The sequence below is a fragment of the Benincasa hispida genome, chromosome 6 (genome assembly GCF_027475165.1).
Source record: "Benincasa hispida cultivar pf3 chromosome 6, pf3_genome.v1.1, whole genome shotgun sequence".
Taxonomy (NCBI): Eukaryota; Viridiplantae; Streptophyta; class Magnoliopsida; order Cucurbitales; family Cucurbitaceae; genus Benincasa; species Benincasa hispida.
Genome location: NC_143483.1, coordinates 3,418,271 through 3,429,369, shown reverse-complemented (window position 1 = coordinate 3,429,369; position 11,099 = coordinate 3,418,271). Strand labels below are relative to the sequence as shown.

Genomic DNA, 11,099 nt, shown 5'->3' with positions numbered 1-11,099 from the left:
GAATAGTACCCCAAATATCAGGTATCTCTTAGAGCCACATATTTGACATTTTCAAAGTTTTTAGTCACATAAAATTGAACATTCACACACCTGTTAAGTTACTTTTAACACTTCATTAACCTATTAGATCCAAACATGAATTGTTGGGAAGTAAACTTGAGTTAGATTGCATTACATTTAAACAATTTGATGCAACGTACTTTGGTTTAGAACTAACTTCAAATCTATCTTACATCAATTTAATATTTTCCTTAAAAAATGGATTAAAAAAAAAAAGCTCACTTTTTTGGAACAAAAACGTACTATCTTCCTATGTTTATGGAGGTAGAGGAAATCGGGCCGACGGACGGGGACAACGAGCGATCATTCATTGTCAATCTTGAATTAGATTCAAAGATACTTTGAGAATTAGCCCACGCATCGAGTGAAGGAATTGGGTCTTCTCCATTAAGGAACCTCATTACTTGTCTCATTGACGGCCGAGCTTCTTGTTTCCAACGAGTACAAAGAAGCCCAAGTTGTAATACCATCTCCATCTCTTCCACCTTATAAATTGAATCCAATTTAGGATCAGCCACATAAAGAATGTTCCCCGCTTCATACCATTCCATCACCCAATCCACCAATATGAACTGGTTTGATCCTAGAGGCTTTCTTCCACACGCCACTTCCAAAAGCAGAACTCCATACGCAAACACATCCGCACTCTTCGACGCCTTCCCCGTGTGAAACAACTCCGGTGGTATGTAACCTATTGTCCCAACGACTCGAGTCGTGTGCGATGTTTCGTCATGGTCGTATTGCCGGGACAATCCAAAATCGCTCAACCGGGCATTCATGTCGGCATCTATTAGAACATTACTCGGCTTTATATCTCGGTGGATCACTACTTGCTCCCAATCTTCATGAAGATATAGTAATCCTGCAGCAATGCCTTTGAGGATGTTGAATCTTTGTTCCCACTTCAATACCAAGCTCTGTTTTGGAGTATAGAGAAGAGAATGAAGGCTCCCATTTGGAATATAATCGTAAACTATGAGGAGATCGTTTTTTTTCTTGCACCATCCTTGAAGATTAACCAAGTTTTTATGTCTTAATCGTCCCAAGCTTTCGATTTCTGCTGCAAATTCCTTCATTCCTTGGCTTGAGTTTCTTTTGACTCTCTTCACAGCAATCTCAGCTCCAGTTGAACTTAACTTGCCTTTATATACTGACCCAAATCCCCCAATTCCAATTTGCTCACTGTCATTAAATCCATTTGTTGCTGTGTAAAGATCCTTGTAGTTGAATCTATGAGGGCAATCTCTTTCCCAATCCTCCAAGCTCTCTGTTTTCTTCATTCTTATAAACAAGAAGGTTAAGAAAACAATTCCCAAAATAACCACAATAGATGAAACGGCTAAAACAACCTTCAACTGGGGATTATTAATGGATGAAGAAGAAAGATTTTGCTCTTTTGGTCCTTTGGGAAGGAGAGAGTACCTCAGTTGCCGTGCCGGTGCATTCACTGCAAAGCTCCATCCCAAAATGTAATGAGAGCTTGTTTCGATCCCAGTCGATGCAGCGAACCCCACGAACATTTGATCCTTCACAACAGTAGTCAGATCAACAGGAAATGAAATGAGCTGTGTCTCTGGCTTTTGCTCCAAAAAACCTATAGTGACGTTCAAAGTTTTACTCAGACCATCATATTCAATCCAAACAGCCATCGGATCACCAGAATCAATTTCGATTTCCTTCAACATTTCATCATCAATATAGTAGGAAGAAGCAGCAGGTCTGGATGCAACTGATGAAACGCCATTGATGTTAACCCCAATATGGTTGCCTCTAGAATTTCTTGCTTCACCATGCCCATTAACAGTGTCAAATTCAACAGCAATTATATGGTTGGAAGTATTTCCATTGTTGACAGGGTTGAATAATCCAAGGAAGTGTCCACTTTCAGCTCCATCAAAATTGGTTGATGGAGCCAAGGTGAAGGCCAAGCCGTGGCCACCTTGGCCGGGGCTTGAAGGATCGATGGCAAACACAAAAGTTGCGCTGTAAGATGAAGCATTGGGATACGACGGAGAACTTTTATCAAACATCTTAACTGCATCAGGATAAAACGCATGGCCTACGACATTTGGTGAATTGTTGGTGAGGCGTAACGCACCAGTCGGTTTAACAACTGCGGCGCCATCAAGAATCAATCTTTTTCCTTCGAGAAATCCATTGTATAAAATTGAAGACTCTGCAAAAAAATGAGGAGCCATACAGAAGACCACTAGAAGAAAAGCCAACGGAGCCATGTTTTCACTTTGGAAGAAAGCTGAATCTAACCTTTAGAATATAAAAAGAAGAGGGTTTGCAATTTGTCTCTCTGAATTGGAGGCCAAACCAAGATGTGGATGAGAATTCATAAACAAAAAACGAAGAACGCTGACTTTTACAAGTCATTGTGAGTAAATTCCGTGGAGATGAGAGAGTCGGTGTCTGGCAATTGAATTGGTTTCATGAGGAATTTTTGAAATTTCAAAGCCAATCAACTTGCACGCAATGTTTAAAATATCCATGTCTGCACAAATATCCCGATCTTAATTTTACTAACATTTTGATGGAAGCATCGATAAAATTTTGATTTCAATAGATACTTCTCACAAAATTAAAAGTACAAAAAATAAAAAACTTAATTTCAATTAGTAAATAAATATTTTATAATTTTAAGATAAATTAACATGTCTACTATTTATATTATATTTACATTAGTGATATTCTATTGATTAATTTTGAATTTTTCTACCATATATTATGAAAATATCGATTTCCCTCATGTCGAATATCGAGCTCATAGAAATCTAGAAATATGGATGGAAATATCGACATGTCGATTGAAATTTAAAACTATGGTTGCACGTAATTTTATGCATCTCATTTTCTTAGCTAATTAAAAAAATTACAATAATTATAGAAACAACCGACACATGGCAGATTTTTATAAACCTACAATTTGGGTTGGAGTGGAGCAAGTTTTTTTTTTTTTTTTTTTCAATGAAATAAACTTATACTAGCAACAAAAATAATCTTGATGTCCATTGCTTAATAACCCAAAAGTCATGTATTATCATTTATGTTGTCCATGTGCCTTGTAATATTCATGCTTGATGTCTAGGTAAGTCACACTTTACTTGCCACTTTGCCTATAAATAGTGACATTTGGTGGATCTTAAAACCACACATGTATTGGTGAGAATTCCAATTCAAAATTTCACTACTTTTCATATTATCTAGTTTTATAATTTTAGTTATTTTATGTTATATTATATTTTATATATTTAATATTATCATATTATATTTTCTCTATATCCGTGTTCCTGTTGTGCTCCTCAAATTAATAACATGTTACCAGCACGTGCTCCTGTCGTTTTTTTCACTAAAGGTAGGTTCTAAAGGTATGTCGGTTTTTCTCTCTTCGTTATAATTAATAAATTTAATGTGACTTTGCATATTCAATATCTATTAAATTTCTAACATAAGTACAATATTTTATGATAGTGTTGCCATGACAAATCTAACAAAATTAGAATTTGTCGCCCTTAATATTAACGACAATAATTATTTGTCATGTGTACTTGATGCGGAAATCCAACTGGATGCTATAAATATTGGGTAGACTATTAAAGGAGATATGACATCCAGTCAAGACAAAGAAAAAGCTATGATTTTCCTTCATCATTATCTCCACGAGGGATTGAAAATGAAGTATCTTACAATAAAAGATCCTCGTATCTTGTGGAAAAATTTAAAAAAGAGGTATGATCATCAAAAAGCAGTTATTCTTCCTAATGGTCGTTATGAGTGGATGTACTTGAGACTACAAGATTTTAAATCAGTAAGGTGATTACAACTCCATATTATTTAAAATAAGTTAGAGAGTGTTATTATGCGGAGAGAAAGTTACTGATGTTGATATGTTAGAGAAAACATTTTCTACATTTCATGTCTCGAATATGCTTCTGCAGCAGCAATACCAAGAGAAAGATTTTAAACAGTATGCTAAATTAATTTCATGTCTTCTCGTGTCCGAACAAAATAATGAGTTATTGATGAAAAATCATGAATCTCGACCAACTGGACGACACCATTTCATGAAGTGAATGCTTTGAATTTTAATAATAATCGTGGTCGAGGTTGTGGTCGCAGTTGAGGTCGCGACCGTGGAAGAGGAAGAAATAATTTTTATTTTCATAATGGTAGTTTTAAACATTCAAATTTCAAAAGTACTACACAAAATGATGATTGCAAAGAAAAGGTTCCACAAGATAAGAGTTCAAAAAGTGTTGAAAATAGATGCTTCTAATGCGAAATGACTGGGCACTGGTCACGTACTTGTCGTACGTCAAAACACTTAGTTGACCTCTATCAAGCCTCCCTGAAGGAAAAAGTGAAAAATGTGGAAGTAAATTTTGTATACCAAGATTATGACATATTTGACCCATCCCATATGACAAATTTAGATGTGACAGACTTCTTTGAATCTCTTGAAGAGAAGATTGGTGCAGTTGATGGAACATCAAGTGTTTATTTTGATTTTGAGAATATCTAGACTTAATGTTATCTATCTTCATACTTTTCTAGTAACTTTTGTATATTTTAAGTGTTGTTGTTTTTTTTTTTTTTTTTTTTTTTTGAAACATGGATCATTTTCATATGTTAGATGTTGAAAAAATGAGCAAAGAAGATCTATGTCTGGCAGACAGTGCAACAACACACGCAATACTTACAAATAAAAAATATTTTTCCAAATTGACAATGTTGAAAGCAAAAGTAAATATAATATCAGGTTCTACAAACTTGATTGAAGGTTTTGAAAAAGAAAATATTATTTTTCCTAGTGGAATAAAATTTATAATTGACAATGCATTGTTCTTTAGTCAATCAAAGAGAAATCTTCTAAGTTTTAAAGATATAGGTTGCAATGATTATCATATTGAGACTGATAGTTAGAATAATGTGCAATATCTATATATCATATCCACTATCTTAAATGAAAAGCGTATATTGGAAGAGTTGCATACTTTATCTTTTGAATTGTATTATACTCATATATGAGTAATTCAAACATATACAACAATGAACCTCAAGTTCATGATTCCAGACATATTTACAATTTGGCATGAACATCCTATAGCTCATGTTCATATACAAAATGGTTAAGCATAATTATTTATAAAACATTTGCAATTAATTGCAAGACCATTACTTATGAGAGCTAAGCTTCCATCATCTGTATGGGGACATGCTATTTTGCATGCAGCGTCACTTGTACGCACTAGGCCAGTAGCTTATCATAAATACTCGTCATTACAATTAGCTTATGGTCATGAGCCAAATATTTTCCATCTAAGAATTTTTGGATGTGCAGTATATGTTCCAATTGCTCCATCACGACGCACTAAGATGGGTCCTCAAAGGTGGTTAGGAATATATGTTGAATATGATTCCCCATCAATTATTAAATATCTTAAGACCCTGATGGGTGATGTATTTACTATACGATTTGCCGATTGTCATTTTAATGAGACAAATTTTCCAACATTAGAGGGAGGAATTAAGAAGTTGGAAAAAGAAATTCCATGGAATGCATCATTATTATCTCATTTAGATCTTCGTACAAATCAATGTGAACTTGAAGTTCAGAAAATAATTCATTTGCAAAATATGGCAAATCAATTACCAGATGCATTTATAGATGCAAAGAAAGTTACTAAGTCACATATACCAGCTGCAAATGTTCCATAAAAAATTGATATCCCAACATAACAAGTTATCACTAATGAGTCTAGAACATGCCAGAAGCGTGGTAGACTAGGGGTTCCAAAGATAAAAATCCCCAAAAAACGAAAAATAATTAGTAGTAAAAAAGTCTTGGTTAAGGATGTAAATACCCATAAAGAAATCCTCGACATGACTAGTGAGGAAGGTGAAATACCTAAAGATAATAATAAAACTTCAATAAACTATGTCATGACATGAAAAATATGGAACCAAACTAATGTGATTATTAACGACATTTTTGTGTATAATGTTGCTCTTGATATTATGTCTGAAAATTAGGATCCTGAACCAAAATTTGTTGAAGAATGTCAATACAGAAAATAATGACTTCAGTGGAGCAATCAAGACAGAATTAAACTTACTTTCAAAACATCAGGTTTTTGGACCAGTAGTCCGAACACCAGAAGGTGTTAAACCTGTGGGATAAAAATGAGTATTTGTGAGGAAAAGAAATGAAAATAATAAGGTCACAAGATATAAAGCAAGACTAGTTGCACAAGGTTTTTCACAAAGACCTGGTATTAATTTTGAGGAGAATATTCTCCGGTGGTGGATGCAATTACATTAAGATAAATATTGGCTTAATTGTGTATAAAAGTCTAGATATGCATCTTATGAATGTTGTCACGACATATTTATATGAATCTCTTGATAATGATATTTATATGAGAATCCCAGAAGGATTTAAGGTACTTCAAATATATATGTTGACAATATTTTGATGGATGATGTCCTTTTATCTTTATGCATATAGACAATGATGAATATGAACGATACAAGCTCATGTTGCCATAAACTTGTACTAAAATGTATATTTTCTTATTATGCATGCACTGTGATGATATATAATATGCTTAGGTGCTTTGCGATAAAGACAATTGTCTGCAATACTACATCTAAGTATATGCATTGTTAATGATATGCTCGTAGTATGCGATGAAGTAGTGCATGTCACAAGTTTATGCTTGCGCTGAAACCAAATATAATTCCAACGCAAGTTTCTCAGAATGATCTGAGGTCGAACACGGGGATTGTTTTCGTTAATGTGATACTTATGTTATACATGCGACTGGTTTTAACAATGAATAAAGAATGTTGATTTATACAGAAATGTAAATTGTGATGAAAGTAAAAATGCGTTGATAAAGTAAAGTAAAAATGCGTTGATAAAGTAAAATCCTAAGCTACTATGATACATGATATAAGATACATGATACATGATACTGAGGTCGAGAACTGACTGTGAAGTTGTACAAAGAATCGATGTAAGTGATGGCAAATCTTATGAATGAAGCAGAAAGAGAAAGAGTAAAGAGTAAAAACATCACAAGTTTGTTAATCGTGTTAAGGACGCAACTAAGGCTCCGCTTTCCCTTGGCGTACACCTCTCGGTGATCGGCCGAGTTCCCATATCTCTACAGTGAAACAGAGATGAACGTGATGAACGCAAGGTTGTTTCCATCTTTGGAAATACTTCTCGCTTTAGTTAACACATTCTTTCAACCTTCTCTCGATAGGCGGAATAGCATCTTCATTTCTGATCTCACAGGTGTAGATGCCATTGAGCATGCTTTAACTAAACTTAATTGATTTCCTAACACAGATTAATTTACTCGCTTAATTCTTGCTTATTACTCTAGGGATTAAGAACACATCATGGAGAAAATGGATGATAAAAGTATGGAAAGAGACAGAGAGATGATAATAGTGACGATGATAACATTTAATTCTAAAATTAAGCGTTTGATACATGTCATGAATGAAAGATTAAAGAAGATGAATACAAATGATGAAATAGAGATTAGAAACTAATACGAAAAGAGTGTCAACATCTTGACACAGATCATGATCGGAGATTTGTGCTTACCGGCGTGTGGAAGTGGTGGAGAGAAAAGCTTCCCTCTCAAGCTTGCTTTCTCAGTAGAATTAACCTTTGCACAGAGCATCGGCTTCGGGAACTCAAAGAATTCTCTGCTTGGAGTTCTCCGAAATATACCTTGTAAGTCGCTTCAGACCAGCCTCTCTCCCAGAATCAGTATATGCACATCTCTATGTATACATGTATATTTTTCAGTGAATTTGAAGAAGCTATTTATAGGAAAGACCTTGGCTCTTTGAATTTGTGTTCCTACTGTATAGTTATGGTAGTTCCTGAAATGGCGGAATGGAAAATTCCTTCTGTTACGCAATCAATCCGCCAGAAATGCACAACTGAAAGTTGTACACTTGTCAGAATCTTCTGCAAATGTGTTGCTCTTCACATCTTCGATCGATCGCCACATGCAGTGTTTTTGTTTATTACCGCATGCGGTTGAAATTGCGTTAATCGCTAAAGCTCTTGATCGATTTTCGCATGTGCCGTCATTGTGTTGATCATTTCTTCGTTCTTGATTGATGGGCGCAATGTGACGTAGATGTGTTGTTTATTTTGTCTTCGAGCCATGAACGCATGCGGTGACTAATTTCCTGCAAAACAGAAACCAAAACATTCTATCTCGCCATCGCAATGATGATAGTGGGTGTATTTATGACATTTCATAATTTTCGCATATCTTAGCCAATTTGTATACTATCGACGCAACTTTTCTTTCTTTTTGCCGTAATATCTAAATAAAACAGTATAAATAATATCCTTAATCTCTAGGACAAATCCTTGTAGGAGTAACACCCACCTTATTAGTCTCGGTTTCGCATCCTTCTTCGTCATAAAGTATTTGATCGTAGAATGATCAGTATACACCACAACATTTGTTCCAATTAAATACTATCGAAATTTCTCCAGCGCAAATACCACTGCGAGCATTTCTTTTTCTGTAGTTGTATAATTTTCTTGCGCATCATTCAACGTTTTGCTGGCATAATAGATAGGATGCAAAACCTTATCTTTGTGCTGACTCAAGACTACGCCCACTGCATATCCACTAGCGTCACACATCAATGCAAACAGTTACGTCTAATCCGGTGCAATCAGAATAGGTGCAGTGATGAGCACATTTTTCAGCATGTGGAATGCTTAAGCGCATGCGTCATCAAAATTATATTCGCGATCAATCTCAAGGAGTGCACTTAAGGGTCTTGCAATCTGAGAAAAGTTGCGGATGAATCTTTGATAAAACCCCGCATGTCCCAGAAAACTCCTAAGTGTTTTCACATTGACTAGTGGTGGTAACTTGGAAATTGCGTCGATTTTCACTTGATTAACTTCCAATCTTTCCTTTGATATCTTGTGACCTAGTACGATTCCTTCTTCAACCATGAAATGGCATTTCTCCCAGTTCAGAATAAGATTGGTTTTGACGCATCTCTTCAAGACTTTTTCAAGATTTGATAAACAGGAGTCATAAGTGTTGCCAAAAACTGAAAAACCATCCATAAATACCTCGACTGACTCCTCCATGAAATCTGAAAATATTGTCATCATACACCTTTGAAAGGTACCTGATGCATTACAGAGTCCAAATGGCATGCGACGGAATGCAAATGTGCCAAATGGGCACGTGAAAGTTGTCTTATCTTGATCTTCCGGCACAATCGCAATTTGGTTATACCCTGAGTAGTCGTCAAGAAAACAAAAGAATTCATTCCCAGCAAGTCGATCTAACATTTGATCAATAAATGGGAGTGGAAAGTCATCCTTCTTTGTGGCAAGATTTAATTTGCGGTAGTCCATACATATTCTCCACCCCGTGGTTGTCCTTGTAGGAATTAACTCATTTCTGCTGTTGGTGACGACTGTTATACCGCCTTTCTTTGGAACGCATTGCACTGGGCTTACCCAGCTGCTGTCAGATATAGGGTAAATGACGCCTGCATCAAGCCACTTCACTATCTCTTTCTTCACAACTTCCCTCATGGCAGGGTTCAAATGGCGTTGCCTCTCTATAGATCCCGTTTTTCCTTCTTCGAGACGAATCTTATGCATGCAATATGAGAGACTGATCCCTCGAATATCCGCTAAGATCCGTCCCAAGGCTTTTGTATTGTTTTTCAGGATCTGGATAAGTTCTTCCTCCTTCTCTTTGCTCAGCAAGGCAGATATAATAACCGGTAAAGTGTTATTGCCTAAAAAATAAACATATTGGAGGTGCACTGGCAACGGCTTCAACTCTAACATGGGTGGTTCTTCTAAAGATGGCTTAGTTCGTTGCGTTGTTCGTTCAGATAATTTGATTGTTTCAGAATTTGACTCAATTTGTATTGCGGCACAATTTTCCTCCCACATTGCGCCAATCCCAAAGTTTTCTTCCTACGATTCTTCTTGAGGCTCGTGCCACTGTTCTTCGTGCAGTTCTTCAACATATTGACAATTTTCCATATCACTTGGGTATTTCAACGCATTGAGAATGTTGAACTTAACTTGCTGATCATCGACCCTTATGGTAAGTTCTCCTTTTTGTACATCGATCAGTGTGCACCCTGTTGCGAGAAATGGGCGACTCAAGATGATAGACACCTCAATGTCACCTTCATAATCTAATATGATAAAGTCAGCAAGGAAGATGAGCTTATCTACTTGCATAAGTACATCCTCTATTTTGCCCTCTAGATGCGTTATTGATCTATCGACTAACTGCAACGTAATTGTGGTTGGTCTTGCGTTGCCGATATTTAACTTTTTGAAGATTGACAAGGGCATTAGGTTTATACTTGCCCCCAAATCACACAACGCATTTTCGACTTCTTTTCCCCCTATTGAGCATGGCAATGTGAAACTCCTGAGATCTTTCATTTTAGTAGGGATGTTGTTCTGAAAAAGCGCACTACACTCATATGTTAATGCGACCGTTTCATTCTCCCTGATCTTCCTCTTGTTGGTAAGTATGTCCTTGAAGAATTTCACATAGCTCGGCATTTGTTTCAAAGCTTCTATTAAGAGAATGTTGATATGTAATTGTCGGAGAACATCTAGAAACCTCTTGAATTGTTTACTATCATCTTTCTTTCTCAACTTAGACAGAAAAAGTGGATGATCCCACCGTACCTCTTGTTCAATTCATTGAGGTCTTATTCTTGGTGTGTTTTAAGAGCTGGAGGTTGCGGTGAGTTTGAATTTAAGACTTGTTGAGATTCATTCCTTGTAGAAGTATTTCCTTCTGAACTGGTAATTTGGTTGTTCGTGGTTGATTGGTCATCATTAATGATTACGTCTACTGGCTTTTCGACTGAATCCGGTACGGGTGGCATGGGAACCGTTGTTTTGCCACTTCTCAATGTCACTGCTTGACATTGTTCTTTACCGCGTTGTCCCGATGCTCCCGAGCTGTTGGGCACCGTACCAG

At 36.1% G+C, this 11,099-nt stretch overlaps 1 protein-coding gene and 1 pseudogene across 2 annotated transcripts; both read right to left on the bottom strand.

Moving 5' to 3' along the window:
• Positions 1-140: 140 nt before the first annotated feature.
• LOC120079066 (putative L-type lectin-domain containing receptor kinase VI.1 pseudogene) lies at positions 141-2,593 on the bottom strand (annotated as a pseudogene). Its single transcript, XR_016530302.1, has one exon. The product of XR_016530302.1 is annotated as a putative L-type lectin-domain containing receptor kinase VI.1 pseudogene (transcript).
• Positions 2,594-10,066: 7,473 nt separating this feature from the next.
• Positions 10,067-10,672, bottom strand: LOC120079910 (uncharacterized). Its single transcript, XM_039034364.1, has one exon. The coding sequence runs from the start codon at positions 10,670-10,672 to the stop codon at positions 10,067-10,069; it is 606 nt and encodes a 201-aa protein (XP_038890292.1).
• Positions 10,673-11,099: the final 427 nt, after the last annotated feature.